The sequence below is a fragment of the Phyllostomus hastatus genome, unplaced genomic scaffold, assembly GCF_019186645.2.
Source record: "Phyllostomus hastatus isolate PE091 unplaced genomic scaffold, TTU_PhHast_1.1 phas_scaffold_12, whole genome shotgun sequence".
NCBI lineage: Eukaryota > Metazoa > Chordata > Mammalia > Chiroptera > Phyllostomidae > Phyllostomus > Phyllostomus hastatus.
This window is the reverse complement of record NW_025334007.1, coordinates 16406818-16426066: the sequence shown is the minus strand read 5'-3', so window position 1 is coordinate 16426066 and position 19249 is coordinate 16406818. Positions and strand designations below refer to the sequence as shown.

The following is a 19249-nucleotide window of genomic DNA, read 5'->3' as shown; positions in this document are numbered from 1 at the left end:
GATCTGGGGCTCAATCCACCAAACTTCCCCTTTCGTGCATCGGAAGATGCTCTGGGATTTGTTCTGCCTGAAGCATTAATGCCCAAGTCCTGTTCCTATAGAATTAGAGGGGAGTTAGTCCTCAACAGGGTTCCTATCATTCCCAAGGATGGCCACTTCCTGTGCGGCCACTGGAGGGCGCCTGTTACTTGGGAACCACGATAACTGCGGTGTGATCATGGGCAGCATCAGCCTATCACCCTGCCACAGCCCCGTGTGTCTGCAGCTACGGTGTGCGGAGTGTCCTGTGCGTGCACCCTGCCATTCTCAGGTGGCGTCCCAAACACCTACTGCATTCTTGGCCCTTCCCTTTCCCTTCTCTCGTGGACCTTTTTCTGTCTGCATATGGTGAGCCTTCATGAAAAGCATCAGCTTCCTGCCAGGAGAGCACCCACTAGCCTTTAAAAAAAAACATCAGGGGGTGGTTGCATTTTCAGTACATTTGTAAAGGGAAGCAGGTACTTACACCTCACTCAGCAGGGCGTGGTCACTGGTGTTGGTGGAGAAGTGTTGCTCAAGGATCGCCACGGTGCCCGCGAGAGCCACGTGTCCACAGCCACAGAACAAGGCGACCCCAGAGAAGCAGAGGATGGTGGCCACCAGAGAGGCATAGGGGACTCCTCCCAGACACTTGATGCAGCATTCGAAGCAGCCTGGACCCAAAGGAGAGAGAATGCTGCTGTAACAAGCAAAATGCCTCTCGGTCTTCACGAGCACCACATGTCAGCAGAAAAGGTTCTACTTTTCCATCTTCCCCCTCAGACTCTATGGCTAATAGCGCAACATCCCGAGGGCCAGTGGCGGTAATTGTCATCGTGTCATATTCTCTGTGGGCCAGGACCCTGGGGCTCCAAGAGGGAACATAGCTTAATTTGCTTGGGATGAGTGGCCGAGCAGACACTGACAAATAATTATGCAGTAAGCCGCAATTCTAGAGCTTCCCAACCGACCCAGGGGTGATGGGGGGGGGGACCTGCTCAAGTGACAATGCAGAGCAATCATTCCTGCAGAAGAGCCACCATCAAGTTCCCCGCAACCCCCAAACTTCTGGAGTTTCTAGTACTTCTATTTCTGTAGCAGCCAATACCTTTGCCCAAGCCGTTACCTCCTGGGCAACCAGAAGCATCAAATGCAGTCATTATACTGTTGCTGCATTCAGAAAAATCTCAACGTGATCATTTTGGAAAGGGGACGGGTGTTTTGGTCCCTAGAAGAACAAAGTCACCAAGATCCACTCAAGTGGATCCCCTCAAGTTTCATTCATGTCATTATCAGAAATGAACTTTGTCATAAAAATGTCCCCCAGCCCAAGCAGCACAAGCAGTTTAGTCACAGTTCTCCTCCTCCTCCCCAGCTTCCATCTGCCCCCTTCCCCAACGCACGCGTTCAAAATAAGAACCCAGAACTGGTGGGTGACATTTACGTACTTGAAGAAGGAAAAGGAACAGAAGGGGGAAAAAAAAAGACAAAATGAGCATCCATGAAGTGAAATGAAGGAGAGAGAGCCACAATCCACTCTTCATCTTGACAAGAATGACTTTTATCCATGTTCAAAATAAACTTCGGACTTTCTGTCCGAAGACTTTTATGTTTCACTAGAGCAGCGCTGGCCTCAGGATAATGTCACTACCTCCCTGACCTCCTGTCCCTGTTTATATTATCCAGGCCCTTAAGTAAATGGCTTGTCAGAGAGATCGAACTCTGAAGGCATTATCAGGTCTAACGGCAATCAAGGGCAGTTCATTACTTCAAAGCGAGCACATTAAGCCAGCTACATTGCTTCTCCCCAAATGCTCTTTACAGTGGACAGGGAATGACTACCCAGCAGGAAACACTGGAGACAGGCTTTTCCATTTTGATGAGCACCCCATTTTAAGCCAGCATTTGCTTAAACCCACCACATTACCAGATTTCTCTTCAGTTCATTGGGAAAAAAAAAAAAAAGTTGGGACTTTATAAGAGAGTGCATTTCCTTTTTATTTCAGAAGATGGCGTGCTGTTTTCACCAAGACCTACCTCCCTGCGATGGATTTATGAAACCAGACAAAAGGGGAACCAGTGCACAATGCAGTTCAAGTTCACTAGCAAGTCAGTACCTTAAAGAGCTTCGGACACTTGAGATTTGTGAACAGGGATGATGGAGTTCCATTGCATTTTGTTATATGACTTTCTGGGGGCCGAGGTGAGGGGAAAGACTTCAACTAAAAGTCCAGGCTCCTAAACCAAGAGAAATCCCCAGGCTCAATGTGCCCCATTACATAAAAATCCCTGGCCTTGCCCAGGCCGGTGTGACTCAGTGGACTGAGCACTGGCCTGCAAACCAAAGGGTCGCTGGTTTGATTCCCAGTCTGGGGAATGTGCCTGAGTTGCAGGCCAGGTCCCCAGTAGGGGGCGCATGAGAGTCAGCCACACATTGATGTTTCACTCTCTCCATCCTTCTGTCTAAAAATAAATAAAATCCTTAAAAGAAAAAAAAAATCCCTGGCCTCAAGGTGTCCCATTACATGAGACAGAATCGACCTGCGTGTGTTGTACCATTCACAGCCTCCCCCACTCTCAGTCCGCACGACGTGAGGAACAAGATGAATGTCTGCCTCCCTGGCTAACAAAGTTACATCTGGTCCTTATTAGATAGAGATGTGTGACCTCGAGACTTGTGCTGTCCAGGACAGTAGCCTCTCGCTCTTGTAACTACTGACATTATTTACAATTAAATAAAATGGTAAATTCAGTTCCTCAGTTGCCCATTTCGCATGCTCAGGAGCCACATGCACTAGTGGCTCCCCCTAGTGGACAGAGGCAGACATAGAACCTTCTATCACCGCGGAACACAGCTCCGGAAGATAGTTTCACTTGCCATGTATTTGATTTTTGGTAACGCGACCTGGGTTCCGAGTTCCACTTTGGGTTTTATTCATTCAGTATTTTTTGAAGACCTACTGGGTGCTAAGCAAGCACTGTGCTTGGCAGTAGGGATGCAACTATGAAATCAGACATCTTTGTTTTCAAGGAGATCAGTCTAATGCTGCAGGCAGACACATAGCATAATTATTATAGTGCAGCATGATAAGCTATAGACTGCTGGAGAGCCAGTGGGTGGTGGGCAGGGATGGGGAGAGAGAAATGTAGTTCCTACTGGAGAGGGGTTACAAAAGGCCTTCTACAGAAAGACCTAGCATGCAGAACACCGCTGACATGCTGACACTGACATATAATCTGATAAAGTGCTCATTCATTCTTAAATGTTTATTCCTACTTTTTAAAAAAGATTTTTATTTATTCAAGCCCTGGCTGGCGTAGCTCAGTGGATTGAGCGCGGGCTACGAACCAAAGTGTCTCGGGTTTGATTCCCAGTCAGGGTACATGCCTGGGTTGCAGGCCATGACCTCCAGTAACTACACATTGATGTTTCTCTCTCTCTATCTCCCTCCCTTCCCTCTCTAAAAATAAATGAATAAAAATCTTTTTTTAAAGATTTAATGAATAAATAATTTTTAAAAAAGATTTAAATGAATAAATAAAAATCTTTTTTTAAAAGATTTTATTTATTTATTTTTAGAGAGGGAAAGAGAAGGAGAAAGAGAGGGAAAGATGTATCAGTGTGTGGTTGCCTCTCTCAGCACCCTGTACTGGGGACCTGGCCTGCAACCCAGACATGTGCCCTGACTGGGAATCAAACTGTCAACCCTTTGGTTCACAGTCTGTGCTCGATCCATTGAGTGGCACCAGTCAGGGCCATTCCTAGACATTTTTGTGTTATATGTGTTTATATCTATTTTGAATAAACCCACACCCTTTCCCATTATGTGCAGCTAGGCTCGATGTTACGGCATTGCACACTTGCCCTGTAACAATAGAAGTCATCCTTCCAGATCCAGTTGCCACTTCAAAAGTCTTTCATCCAAAAGGTTATAGCATTCTGCTCCTTTCAAAGGGAAAATCACAGCTGCTCCCTGACTCAAAAAGACAAGTGGGGTTACGAGAATGGTGCTGCTCAGACCCAAATTCCGCACTAGATCAAGGCTAAAGGTTTCCCTCCAGTTTATATCTCTCAAGGACTCCATACACCCCACGCTGTGCGTGTGGTTTTAGAACAGCAGGGGGAACCTGGCACTCAGGAATTTGGGGGATCACACCAACGAGTCCTAGTCTCTCAGCAGATGGTCTCATTTTTGCCTGTGGGAACTCTGGCTCCTATGGAACAGAGCTCACCATACTGGTCATCATTCCACACGCACAGATGAAACTCTTAGGGACCCTGCCGGTCAATGTGAGAAGAGGCTTATGGAATAAAACATGGGAAAGATTCCTAGGAATAAATTCATCTGCAGGGCTGAAACACACAGTTTCACCCACCTATGTCCACTGTGCCTTCCATGTCCATCTAGAAGCTCTTCCTGCCCTCAGCGTGTCAGGTGTCTGAACACTGGGCACTTTGCTCGTGGGCCACCTACTTTTCCCAGAGCAACCATAACTGCTGCGAAAAGCAAAAATAACCTAAACACGTTTCCTAAATATGGCTATCATTACTGTTTGTGCCCTCACGTTAACAGCATTTCCGACTTGAACACCGTGAACGCATGTCTGCGGCAGAGGTGGTGGTAGAGGCCATGATGGTGACGTGATCCGGACAGTCCTGTGGGGCCCTGGGCTCAGTTTAATGCCCTGCTCTTGCCATGTTGAAGTTCTTAACAATTTTTGAACAAGGGCCTCTGCATTTTCAGTTTGCACTGAGCCTACAAATTATGAAGCCAGTCCTCGATGCATTTATGTGGGAGGAGGCAAGGGGGATTCTTTTCACTCTATATGTGCACAGTTGCATTTTATTTCCCTTCACAGTGTTAGGAAGAAATACAGCCTAGAGAGGCAGACGTCGCCTTGCCTACCATATCATCCTGATGTAGAGCCACCACCAGATTCTATATAAAGGGACGACCTATGTCCTAGAATTAATGAGCTCCCCTTCACTTTCAGAGAGAGGAGCCATGACCCACCGTAGTATCCAAGAGTCCACAACTCAGTTTTCCTAAACCAGGGTGAGCCGGTAGTTCTGTAGTATGGGAACAGCTTACACTCATTTATTCACAAGCTGCGGCCATTTCCCCCTACAATGGTCGAGTTGAATGGCTGTCACACAGTGTATTGCTTACAAATCCCGAAATATTCACTATTTACAGGAAAAATTTGCAGACTCATATCCAGGAGCACCGATATTCAGAGTGTGGTATCAGAACCAGAAGCATCAGTATCACCTGTGAACATACTAAAAATGCAAAGTCTTGGGTTCCACCCTGGAAACTGAGGAAGAGGTAGACCCAGTAACCTGTGTTTTAACCGGCCTCTCAGGACATTTTCACATAACTTCGCTCAAATTTGAGAAGCGCTAGCCTAAGAAATCATGCAAGCTCTTTACTGTGTCAGTTCTACCGGCTTTTTTGTTGCTGTTGTTGTTGTTACCACCCAAATTCCGCTGTAATAAAAATCGAACTCCCCAGAATGATTCCTTGCTTCTGGCTAAGATGGATTAACAGGGACCTAATTCATTCTCCTGCCCGAAACAACTAAAACACTGGACAAAACATATGAAACCATGGCTTTTGAGATATTAGACATTGGGCTCTGGAGAAACGGATGAGTTGGTTATTAAAATACTAGAAAGACCCCAAGAAGCCATGTTAGATGGCCTGTAAGTCATTTCAAAGAAGCAGCTGGCCCAGGTTCACCCGAAGTCACAGCTCAGTCCTCACTCACACAAGAGAAACTCTTCCCATAACCTTGCTGTTATCATCACTCTGGGTATTGGGGGCTCTTAAAGGTCTAGTTTAATTGAAGCTGTCAGTTGAGCAGAGTCACAGATATGGGGGAGAGTGACAGCACTGGGAGGGAGGGAGCAGCTGTGCATTCACTCGTTCCATTTCATTCAATTAGGAAACATGCAATGCTCACCGAGTGTCTTCGGTGTCCCAAGCACTTTGCAGTGCTCTGGGGACCCACTGGTGAGCCGACACAGGTGTGGTCTGCACTCTAACAGACTTTATAGTCTATGGGCGAGATGGACGTTAACCATATGGTTCCAAGCCCAGAAGTGGTAGGAGAGCAAACAATGGGGACTTATGTAGGCTTCTGGGGAGTGGCCAGGGATAGCTTCCACAGCTTAAATATGAAGGATGGATTTGAGTTAATACGTAAAGGGAGAGAAGATTGGGTTAGGGAAGATGCTTTGGGAACAGAAGGAAGAACAGCTCTATGGTGGAAAAGAGCAGGGTGCCTTCCCAGGCACGAAAGAAGCCAGAACACAGAGAGTACACAGAGGGCGGGACAGAGAAGGCAGGGTGGGAGTTCTAGTGGAGATAGACCCTTTAGGGGCATAGGCCACCTTAAGGATTCTGGACTGTATCCTCAGAATCATGTGAAGCCACTGAGCACTGCTCATCACAGGGAGCAGACTGGCGTTGCAAAAGGTCGCTGGGGAGGATGTGGCGGGAGCAAAGTGGAAGCAGAGATGAGTAGGAGCCCGGTGTGATGGTTCGCATGGGAGATGACAAGAGCTTGGGCTGGGGCAAAGGGGGTGGAAGCAGGAGAAATGAATGGGTCCGAGAGGCGATTAAGGTGTCAAATGGGCAGGACTTGGTGTGGATTAATGGGATCATGGGGGTGGGGATGGATCGGTGAGTACCAAGGATGACTCCCAAATGTCTGGCGTGTACAGCTGGCTGGATGTTGTGTTGTTCTCTGAGTTAGGTTGACCAGAAGAGGGCTAGGCCTGGAGGACAAAGATGTTGAGTCCCCTCTTAGACATGTTGAGTTTGAGGTGATTGGATGTCATCTTAAGGGAGGACTTCTGGTAGGCAATTGGATGTGTGGGTCCGTGGCTCGGAAGAGCTAAAGATCAATGCCGTGAGCTTCTACTGGACAGCAGGGAAAACTTTCAGAGGTCAAAGAAATGAGTGGACCGCTTGTCAGTTGAAAGTGCTGTAGACCTTTCCTTTTACAAAGTGTGCTCCTTGGACCGGCAGCATCAGCAACGCCAGTGAACTTTGGAGAAATGCAGAATCTCAGGCCCCACCCCAGACTAGCTGAATCCGAATCTGCATTTTAACAAGCCCCTCCCCTCCTGGTGACTTGTGTGCACGAGAAAGTCTGAGAAGCCTGTTTTGAGTCAACAGCCCCATCTTCCCAGTCTCGGGAGCGGCATCCCGCACCCATTCGAAGCATCTGTTTTGTGTTCAACCGTGTTTGGTGTTTTCCCCTGAAAAGACGGCCCGCTGGGCTTGGCCATAGCTTGAGCAAATCAAATGGCAAGTTCCAGGGGCTGCCATGAAGAAAACAAAATGTTCCAAGTTGTTCAGCTGTCTTGAAAAGAGCGCAACTAGAGTGGTTTTTTCTGAGCCAAGCAACTCCTCTTAACCTCCGAGTTTTTGACAAAGATGCTTTAGAGCCGCACCATAGACAGGGGCTGAGAAAACAGATGGACCCCCTACCCCATCCCTCCACGGGGCTGGCTGTGCCTGGACAGACAAAGGAACCGGGTCTGTGATTCAGGCTGTCCCCGTGTGAGAAGTCACAGACAAGGCCGACGTTCTGAAGTACGGAGGTGGTGCCAAGCATCAGCAGAGCACCACACTGTTCAAGTTCACGCTAGCTAAGGCAGGTCAATGCTTTTCTTGGACCCTCCTATAGATCCGCACTCAAGTTTTCCCAAGCTTCAAACCAGCAAGGACAACATCCGTTAATGTGAACCATGAAAAGGCAAGGAAGGAAAGCTTTTCATTTTTTGGGGGGTGGTGACTATGATCAACTCAAGTAAAAAGGAAAAAAATCAATGCCAGGCCTTCTAGCACATTTTGCTAGCAATTCTCAATACCTCTCACTAAACCCCGAGAACCTCTTAGGTTAACAATGTTATAAGACTTCCCTTAGCTGGTCTCTGTGGCTCAAGAGAATGTTGAATTTTAGGTTTGGATTCACACAAAAACTCCAGTGTGCATTCGCCTCAGAGAGTTTAAATATAAACCACATAGTAGGGAGAAAGAAATACGCAGCAGTGCCCGTAACACTCAATGGCCATTTTGTCTCCAGCGTCTCTAGAACCTTTTGTGCGGAACAACAGAATAAAACACGTTTTGTCCTCGCGCTTGTGGATGGCCGTTGCCATGGCTGTGAGTTCAGAATGGCCCAGCGATTTGCCCCAAGTTGTCTGTGATCCTGGCCGCACAGTTAATGCTGGCTCAGAAGGAGGGCCAGCGGGAACAAGGGCTCAGATTCTTCCCCAGGGAATGAATGTCACACACACACACACACACACACACACACACACACACACCCCACACACTCTACACACGGCTTCCCTTGCTACTTTACTGATTCCTAATGAGCCACAAAATTCAAAAGAAACGGAGAAGTAGCCAAGGTTTGCCACTTTCAAAGAACCGGCATCAGGAAAAGGGAGGTGGTGAGAATCCTACGTAAAAGAAGCAAAAGTGAGCGTCAGCTGACAGATGCCTCTCTGATTTGAGATGGCCTGGGCAGAGGTCCTCCACAGGGGGTGACTGTGCCCTCAGGGGACATTCTGTAATGTCTGGAGATATTTTGGGTCATCACATTTGGGGGAGGGAGGCGCTACTGGCTCCAGTGAGTAAAGATGGCCCCCACCAAGGATCTGACCGCAAATGTCACCAGCACTGAGTTGGGGAATCCCTGAGACAGCGTGAGCAGAGAACTCTACAGGGTTATTTCTACAGTGGTTTTCAGCTGGGGATGATTTGGCCCCGGGACATGGTGCAGGATGCAGGGAGACATTTTCAGTTAGCACAACTGGGAGGTGCTGCTGGCATGTGGTGGGTGGAGGCCAGGGGTGCTTCTGAATGCCCCACAGTGCACGGGACAGCGCCCGCTGCAAAGAATGATGGGACAAGTGTCGACAGTGCCACAGGTGAAAAGAGCCCTGCTCTAAGGTGACAATGCACAATGCTGGTCTGAAACACCTACGATTTTAAAAAGAGGTAAGATAAACTTTAGTTTGTTTCAAAGAAATATGATCAAGCAGAAGTTCTCAAGATTTGCTTCACAGGAGAATTATCTGGAGACCATTTGAAAGCCCTGATGCCCAGACTTCACCCCAAACCAATATTCCATGAGCATTTCAGGGCGTGGGAGTCAGGACTGAGAAGTTTTGCTCTTTCAAGAACAAAGCTCCCCTCGGCTGGCGTAGCTCAGTGGATTGAGCGCGGGCTGCGAACCAAGTGTCGCAGGTTCGATTCCCAGTCAAGGCACATGCCTGGGCTGCAGGCCATGACCCTCAGCAACCACACATGGATGTTTCTCTCTCTCTCTCTCTCTCCCTCTCTTCCCTCTATAAAAATAAATAAATAAAATCTTAAAAAAATGCCTGTTCCAGCCTCAGGCAGAGGACTGGATATATTAAAAAAAAAAAAAAAGAACAAAGCTCCCCAGGGGACTTCAGTGGGCACCCAGGTTGAACAGCGAGTTTATGGAGCAGGGTGGGCAAACTGTGGCCCACGCACTATACACAGCTCTCCCTGTGGCCCACAAACCGAGAAGGCTTTTCTGCATTTCTAAAAAAAAATAATAATAAACCTCAAAGGAGAATACTATTTCATGACATATGAAAAGTATGTGCAATTCAAATTTCTGTGTCCATAAATAAAGTTTTGTTGGACCACAGTCACGCTCATTCGTTGATCATGGGGCTATTTTCAAGGTAAAAAGGCAGAGCTGACTGGTTGCCACAGATATTTACCATCTGATCCTTTACAGGAAAAGTGTGCAACTAAATCCCCTGGGGAGCTCAGGAAAATGGAGATTCTCAGTTAGGCAGGTCTGAGGAGAGGACCGTGCATTTCTTACCTGCTGCCTGGGGGTGATTCCGTTCTGCCCATCCACCAGCCCCAGAGCGACTCACGAGGGCAGATAACAGACTTGTCAAAGTGGGGAGGGGTCTGCACAGCCCTGGGAGAATGGGAGACTCTTTTGGGAGGTCTGCGAGGCCCACGCTTTTTATAACAGCACTAAGATGCTACTGAGTTCACTCTGTGGACACCTGCCCAGTAAAAGTGCTGATGGCTTAGCTCTAATCGGGCAGTGGCACCAAAGCGTGCCAATCAGCAGGGCATGCTTCGCCACCATGCACTCGCAGTAACACAGATCAACGCAAAAGAGCTTCACTTAGAAATGTCCTGGATGCCAGAAAAAAATGATGAATTTAATAAATGTGAACCCCTGAGTATACGTCTTTGAAAATTCCATGCTATCAGATGGGAAGGACGCGGAAAGCACTTCCCCTGGGTACCGAAGCGTGATGTTGTTTTGAGACAAAGTCCTTGCGCCACTGAGTTACGAGCTGAACTAGCACCTTTGTTTGTGGAACACCACTGTTTCTTGAAAAAATAGCTGACAAGCTATAGTTATTAAGACTTGGGTATCTGGCAGAAATTTCCTCAAAACTGATCCAAGTGAGCTTATCCCTTGAAAACAATTGATAGTATCTGTTGCCAATCAATTTTGGAAAACTTGCAACTGACATATGGGACATGCCAGCTTCCCAATATTTACAAGGCTTCTTGATAAAATCAGTGGTGATATTAATAAATGTGACTATTTGGATAGGAAATAATGAAAGATCTGCACAAATTAAAGAGCCAATATTTTTCAAACGAGCAATGTGTGATGCTACAAAATCATTCTCGAATACAGAGTCCAGATAGAGCAACAGATTTTAATGGAACAGCGTATTAAAAGGTCATTGATATGGTTTCAGATTGCATATAACAAATAATCTTGTAGAAACCACCGCTTGTTGAATTTTGGCGTATTACCAGGAAGCGCTCCACAAATAGAGGCAAAGGCCATTAAAACATTCTTCCCTTCTCCAACTACATATCTGTGAGACCCTGAGCTTCCTTCATATAATTCAACGAAAACTAGATATCCCAAGCAAGATGCCTTTGCGTAATTGTAGAGGCAGATACAAGGATCCAGCTGTCTAATATTGAGGCAGATATTAAGGAGATTGCAAAAAATGTAAAACAGTACTCTTCTAACTGAGGTTTTATTTTGCTTTGGAAAACAGCCATCTTTTCTAAATATTCTGTATGTTAACATGACTCAGGGACGTGGAGAGTGCGATAGGGACAGATGTCCTTGGTCTAGTACGAGGAGCTAAGGAGAGGGTATAATATGGTGGCAGCAATGTAGACAGGCCTAGAAGAACAGAAGGACCCCACAGCTAGGACAGATGGACAAGCCTGGGGGAAAGAGAGCAGGACCGACCTGCTGATGGGTGCCCGGGGGCAGTTCAGGGTGTGGCCAAGTTTATCAAGGGCATCAGTCTTTCTGGCTCCTTCCTGGACACTGCCCCGGGTCCTCGATGAACTTGGCTACACCCTGAACTCTCCTCACACACTGAACTCCTCCTTCCAGGCACCCTCTCTCCTCACTGTTACCACGATGAAGCCCACGAGGCGGCTGGCTGGCTGGCTGGCTTGGCGCCCCCTACAGGAGACCTGGAGCCTTGTGGGCTTCATCGCGCTGGCAGTGAGCAGAGAGGGAAGGTCTGTGAGCAGCGAGTGACAGGATCCCAGGCATGCTTTTAAGAGACTAATCTGGCACTTGGGTGTAGGCTGGATCGGAGTGGGTGCAAGCTAAACTCGTCCACTGTAGGTGGTGGCAGAGTGGGTCTTTTTGAGTTTTATTCAAAGTGAACAGGGCGTGTTCAATGGAGGCCAGAAGGATGAAAATCGGACAACGCTTGGAGCTATGAAGCAGTTACCGTCACATAACATTGTATGGGAATGGCTTAGAGAAAGAAAAAGTGGGAGGATTGATGGGAACAAATCTTCATAAGGGTCATTCCCGAAAATGTAAACTAATCCAGAGAGACAGAAGGCACATCAGGGGTTGCTGGGCAGGGCAGGTGAGAGGAGGGCTTTCAGAGAGACCTGGGGAAACTTCGAGATTGACGGGCTCATCACCATTTGCCTTGGACACATACATATGTCAAAACGTATCAACTAGGCTACTTTAAATATATGAAGTTTATGCGTGTCAATCACCTAAAAAAAAGTTGAAAAAAAAAAAGGTCTGCCTTTTAAGTTTGATATTCACGAAAGACACTGGTCATTTGAAAAGGTTGGTGGGTGGGGAGTGGTGGAGGGGGACTGGTTTGGTGGAGGGGAATGGAGGCAACTGTACTTGAACAGCAATTATATATATGGTTGTGAATCCCTTTTGGGAACTAAGGATTGGCAGCAAAAGTCAGGGGGCCACATTAATCTCTGTGGGAGGGGAGTGGTGGGGGGCATATAGCCTGTGGGTGCAGAATCCACAGGCTCCCCCTACTTAGTGACAGGTAAGTGAAGGGGCTATTGTCATGGAGAGGAGAAGACAGTGCTTTGTGGGAGCAAAGGAGGCATTTCCACTCGGAAACATCTATATACAGCTTGTGGCAGGCACCCTTCTCAGACACCCCCGGTGACCCCGCCTGCTGAGATTCACACCCTTGTGCCATTCCTCTCCCAGGCTGGGCTGGATCTAGTGACTTGCTTCCCTGATTAGGTTTCAGGAGCGTGTAGCTTCGCTCTTGCTAGCTAGCATTCTCCCTTTCTTGCTGGCACACCATCTTGCCCACTCACTTGCTCTCTCCAATGAAGCCAACTGCCATGCATGAGGGAGCTGTGGGAAAAGCCACATGGCAAAGAATCAAGGGAGGTCTTGGACCAGCAGCTAGCGAGGAACAGAGTCCTGCCAGCAACCACAGGGGCGAGCTGGGAAGTGGATGATTCTCTGGCTGGGCCTTTGCATGATACCCAGAGACAGAGGAGCCAAGCCCAGACCTCCAACCTACAGAAACTGAGATGATATAGGCTGTTGTTGCTAGCCCCCAAGTTTAAGATTAATTTGTTATGCAACAATAGATAACTAACACACTGGTGTTTGCCTACAGCTGCAATGGAATCTTTCTGCATTTTTTAGATACACGAAGAGGCAGTAGCAATACAAAAACAGCAAGAGGGGTTTGTTTCAAATTCAATAGCACCATCTGCTAAGGATGTGGCGATTTGGCTTTGGGCAACTTGATAGTAAATGTGTGTACAAGTTGCCTGAGAATTTCAAGTCTATGTTGGTCTCCAGAAAGGTGTTTTGAACTGATATAATACTTTAGCAGAGATGTTTTCATGAGGACCTATGTCCTTAACCATGTTTATGATCCTCTATGTATATGGTAGTGGTGGCCAGACTTGCGTGTGCATCTGACTCACCTGGGGAGCTTACTAAAACATACCAACTCCCGGGGCCCACCCCAAAGATGGTGGGTGGTGCCTGGGAATCTGAATGTCTACCCAGCATCCTCAGTGATTCTGATTCAGGGCATTAGAGACCCATACTTTGAAAAAAACACTTAAAGAAATGACCCCCAATATTACATATAATAAAATAGAAATAATCCTTTACATGGCACAGAAAATAAAGCTTGCTGAAGTACAATGAAAGGAAAAAAAAATGAAAACAACTCCATGGCATCTATTTAACAGGAGGTGGTCTATTATGAGAATGCTTAGAGAGAGCCCTGAAAGAGGCCAGATGGGCTAAGCTTCCAGAAAGAGCCAAGGGACCCTCTGGAGAAGGGCTGAGCTTTAGTCTAAAGCCTGTGAGATGTGGGTCCCCCCAGGACCACCCCGCCAGAGCAAGGATGCTGGAACCTGGATAGAAGAAGGCGGGGGCTCGTGGATGGACAAGATTTCAGGAAACTGAGTGACTAGCAAAAGTCTTAGGTATTCCCTACCCTAAATAGGTCGTATTTGCTGTATCTTGTAACAATGCATTTGCGCTAGGTTGACTTGGCAATTTTTTTCTGTAAAGGGCCAGATAGTAAATAGTTTTGGCTTTGCAGTGTGTATGGTTGTAATTGCTCTATTCTATTGTTGAAGCAGGAAAGCAGCCATCCAAGCTATAAATGAATGGGCATGGCTGGTTCTAATAAAACTTTATTTACAAAAACACCCAACCATGATGAAGGCTCCATAATGTACACAGAAAGATTAAGGTATTGTTCTCCCTTGAAATACATTTCAAGTGTTTTCTGGAAAAACCTCAAACCTATTGGCCTTACAAGCTCAGGTTAGGACGGAATGACACTAAAGAACATTAACAAAGTCCCACAGCATTTCCCAGGACTAATGGCCATGGGCGTCATTCTATAAAGTGGACCAGTGAGAAAGAAGTCCCAGGATTGGCCCAGCCTGAGCCAGAGGGATAAAGGCTGGAGGTTGCAGGGGGCCTGTCTTCTTAGGTCACACCTAGGCAGAGCCAAGAGTGTGACCTGAGTCACAGCAGTGAACACACGAGATACGTTTGCTTGTCCGTCCCTCCCACACTCCTCCCTCCAGGTTCTTACTGTTCTCTCCAAGTCCCTGTCCCTCCGTGGCTGCTCAGGAATCCCTTCTTGGCAATGGAAACCCCAACAGTTGGGCTTCCTGCTAAGCTCTCTTCCTGTGAGACGCCACCATTGCCCCATGTTCTCCCCACACTCCCCATTGTAGCCCGTACATGAGAGGGCTCTCTGGACTTCTAGCACCAGAGCACTTCGGATTTGGGAGATGGGTAGAAGAGGGTTATTGGTGATTGGTGAAGGGGTTGGTTTTTGTCCTTCTTACCTGTCAGAGTGAATGCTTAACTACAGGTTTACAAATGTATGAAGAGTCATTCTTGGCCCATTAGCTTATAGCCTACGTTAAGTAACAGCACCTTGCATGTCATTGGACTATATTAAAGAACCTGATGAGGGACGCGTAAGAATTCCTCCCAAGTTCCCATGAACTGCTTTCTCCTTGCCCTCTCTTTGCCACAAGGACATGAACCTTTCCCACTTTCACTGCTCCTCCCCCTCTCCTTCACCAAGATTTTAAACAAATGAGTGAGAGAAGGTATGCTTTCAGACAAGTGGATGAAAGAATGCAAGGTCACTGTGTTTCCAACTAACAAAGGTCACTGTCTGTGCATTAATGACTGCCAATTCTCGTGCATGCCTGTCCATGGGCAGAGAGGGGAAGCAGAATGAATACCTTCAGCAACTCTCTTCTTTCTCTAAAACCAAAGAGGGGTCAAGATCTCAAGGGTAAATTCACTTCAATTCTTTCCTGTCTTCTCCTTGCTCCTGGACCTTTCTCTAAATTAGTCCTCAAACTTCAATGTGTACAGGACCATCTGGAAGTCTTGTTAAAATGCATATTCTGATTCTGCAGGTCCGGGGGAGGGTCTGAGACTCTGCCTCTGTAATAAGAAACCAGGTGATGCCAATTCTGCTGGTCCACAGGCCACACTTGGAACAGAGGATTTAAATTTTCTTGTACGATAGCCTGAAGCCTGTGTAACACAATCTCCAGTAGCTCAAAGTATTTCCTCCATGGCAAGCACAATAGCCCATTGAACGCAGGTGTAGCACTGACTATTCCTTCTTTCACTAATGCTACCATCTCAGACCACCATCTCAGGCTTGGTCCCCTAGGGCAGCATGTGGCCATCCACCCTTGGATTTCCTGTAGGCCTAGGGAAGATGTGGGTATTACCCGGGTAAAGAAGTTTAAAACTGAAAAAAAAAAAAGAAAAAAAAGCAACAGATGGTGGCAGATTAACTATCCAAGTCCTAAAAACGTAATTCTGCTGGGAACTTACACCACAAAAGTCAAACATGAAAAGATCAAGGGGAAGCATGCTGGAGCTAGTGGACTTTTCCAGTGGGGAATAAGGACGTTGCGGGGTTGGGGAGAGGTGGTCTTGACCATAATAACTGGACAGGCAGGAGAAGCATTTTCCTTTGGAAAAGATCTCCCGGTCAGCTTGTATCACAAAACCTCTTCCCCCTGCCTGCACTAAAAAGAAACTGAGAACCCCGGAAAAAAAAAAAAAGACACAAGAGCCATATGGAATTCTCTATTTTTTCTCTCACACCATCTGGTTTGGAATCTAAGTACAGAATGGCAAGTGCATTGATTTAGAAGCCAACAGAATCTCCAAGCAACAGGGAAGGTGAGAACGTGGCTGAGTTTGGTCCCCTCACTCCAGGGCCTGTGCTGTATTCTTTATACTGTCCTACCCGCAAGGTCTCTGCAGCTGGTCCCAGATGCAAATGGTCCTGATTTCAGTCATTGCACAGAAAAAGTTAAAACTACGTGTAGCTTAGAGATCCTTTCAAGATCTCGGGAGATGATTCTATAAATCAGGTTCGGTGATTTTGTTTCTGCTGCCTCAGACAACAACCAGCTTGTCCATGGAACACGCACATGAAATATCACCAGCACTCCGGTACTATTAGCGCTCTACAATTTCTCATCACATGGTTCCAGATGTCTAAAAACTAAAGATCGTTTATCTATTTGTTGGTATATTTCATCTGGTAACAAAACCTGTTCTGATGTAAACTTATTTGGTGTCAGAACCCCACCTGAACGGACAAGAGCCTGTCCCCTTACAGGCCTTACAGGCTTCCTGTCCCCAGCGTGGGCTCTCCGCAAAGAATGACGTGTTGGATTTGCAGGGGCGCCCAGACCCTGCTGGTGACATCATGTAGCACACGGTGTACGTGCCATGTTACTTTTCAAACACCCAAACTCCTGAATTCTGGAACAAATCTGGCCCCAAAGCTTTCAGAAAAGAAATTGGAGCCTTGTGTTTTTCTCCTCAGCTGCCGCTGCTGCTTAGAATGCCCGTGCTCCAGTGTTTGGTGGTAGGGTCAAAAGCACACATTTTTCTGATGCTCTTCCAGGGAACCACTCAACTGGTGGACAAAACTCGTCAAGAGCAATTGCTAAGGGACTTTCCCCTAATAAGATATTGATGTTTACTCTTTTTCACTCAATCCAGGAAAGACTTATTTTAGTTTTTTTTCCTCAATTTCCAACTAGCCTGGTGTCTTCTAACACATTCTTAAAAAGGAAGACTATTGTGTCAAGAGTAGCTTGTGATAATTCTGAGACCTTCTTGTTAACAAATGCCCTTGTCTCTCATTCTGTGTTATTGAACTGCACATGTAATGGTGCTTTTTTTCGGGGGGGCAGTGCTTTTTAAAAAAGCTTTGATGAGATAGCTTACATAAAAAATTCACCTGTTTTAAGTATACAGTTTAAGGGGTTGGAGTAAATTTTCAGAGTTGTGTGACCATCAGCACTATCTGGTTTTAAAACATTTCCATCATTCCAAAAAAATATCCCTTGTACTCCTTAGCAGTTACCCCCCAACTCCCCAGCTGCTTGCAAACACACCTCTACTTTCCATCTCTAAAGATTTGTCAGTTCTAGAAATTTCATACAAATGCAATATTTGGTTTCTTGTGACTGACTTCTTTTATTCGGCATAATGTTTTCGAGATTCATCCATGTTGTAGTATGTCAGTCATTTGTTCCTTTTAACTGCTGAAGAGATCCCTCCATCGTATGAATATATCATGTCTCATGACAATTTTTTAAAAAAGAATCAAGATTCTAGAACCCTCCATTCTTTAAAGGACCTCTGAACACAAATGTATGATACTGCTCCTTGCTTGCCTTTTCTAACTAGCATTGTCCAGGTACACACAGAGCTGGCATCTCATAGCCCTATGTTGAATGGAGGAATGCATAACTTCAGATGTAAACCTAAATCCCAAGTGAGATAATTCACCTGAAGCTACAATTTAGGCTTTAAAATCAAAATAAAATTAAAAAGTTATATTTAACCAATTACAGGTGTTATGACTTTTGTCATTTGTAATTCAACAGGCGTATTTCATTGTACCTCAGGATTGTTGTTGCTAGAGTTGTAGATTCTACATGGTCATTTCAGAGGTAGTCCTGAAAGAGTAAGAAACTATTTGGGAAAAATGATGCTAAGGGTTCATGCAAAACTGTAGCAAAACTTTAAACCTATTGTGCTTATTTGATCTGTCACCATCCCCTTATAGTCACATTTTAGGTAACTTGAGGTCATTGAATTGTACTTAACTGAGTTGAATATTAAGGTGCATGCAGACTTTGGGAATGTGGTGGGTGGCTGTGCATGTTACTCAGCGTTCTCCCCTTCTGAGTCCCCCAGGTAAATGTCCCCCTGAATGCACATTTCTCTCAGGCCCAGCAACTAGCAGTTCTGAGAGACCAGTGTTCTCACAAGCAAGGAAACCGGAAACGGACCCAATGGACCTACCTGATGGGATTGGGTCCCGTTATCCGGTTCCCATTTCCTGAGCCTTGACTTTCCTGTCTCAAAGGCAATGACTGGTGTTACATCAGAGTGGTGCAAACCAGTGGGGCCAGCAAGAAATTTGGGGACACTCACAGTACTCAGAGCCAAGGCTCCTCAAGTGTCCTGGCCTAGTTCTTGGTCCCAAGGTGCACGTGGGTGATACCCTCCCCCATGCCATTATCAGTTCAGACACTGGAAATTTTGTGGTTAACCCCAAAGTGTAGCTCATTGTACACTCCTCCCTTTGAGAAGAAGAGGTGAAGGTGAGGGAAGGGGGAGGAGGGAGAAGAAAAAGGCGAAGGATGGGGTGGAATGGAGAAGAGAGAAAAAGAAAGATGATTAAAAAATTGTTGAAGGGCCAATTCCACCCACGCCCCTGTGAAAAATGAAGGCATCAAGCAAAACATAAAATATCACCAATCTGAAAGAACCATTACAAATAATATTAACGATAACAGTTGACTTGCTATGAGAATTCACCCCGAGGCTGTATTTACCTGGACTGCTCAAGGGGCTAGCCCTGTCCCCCAGGGTTGGCACGGGATGGTACTGGTGGTTCTTTGAGCCTGGGTACATCCAGTGGTACCTGCCAATTTCCATTTCAGCTCTGCTGTTCACTGCCAATTTCAGGTGGCAAAGAGTCAGTGTCTCTATCTCCAGCAAAGATTCCATATCAGCATTTTTAGTTATTCTTTTACCATATAGTTCAAGGAAAGGGGGAGTTTAAAAATATGAGATTGGAATGAAATCTTTCAGTACCATCTTATTAACTCAGCATGATAAATTGAGAGTGTTGGAATCTGTTCCTTCGTTTTTTTTTCAATTTCAGTTGACAAAAATCACCCCAATCATCTTTTCTTTCTTTATTTTATCCATCTCCCCCACTCCCACCCCTTTGAATGCTCATATTGAGCAGACAGTATTTATAGTGATTATTGCAGCTGCATGAGCAAAGGTCACGACAGGCTCACTCTCCATT

General features: G+C 46.2%; 1 protein-coding gene across 5 annotated transcripts in view; it reads right to left on the bottom strand.

Moving 5' to 3' along the window:
- The window catches only part of GPM6B (glycoprotein M6B), a 138803-nt gene that overhangs the window by 12391 nt on the left and 107163 nt on the right, over positions 1-19249 (bottom strand). For 3 of the 5 annotated variants that reach the window (XM_045855927.1, XM_045855926.1, XM_045855928.1), the window contains exon 2: positions 506-692. In XM_045855927.1, coding sequence (XP_045711883.1) covers positions 506-692 — 187 coding nt within the window. Of the gene's footprint in view, positions 1-505; positions 693-18767; positions 18888-19249 lie in introns of all 5 variants that reach the window. The other 2 variants (XM_045855924.1, XM_045855925.1) reach the window with 1 other exon arrangement.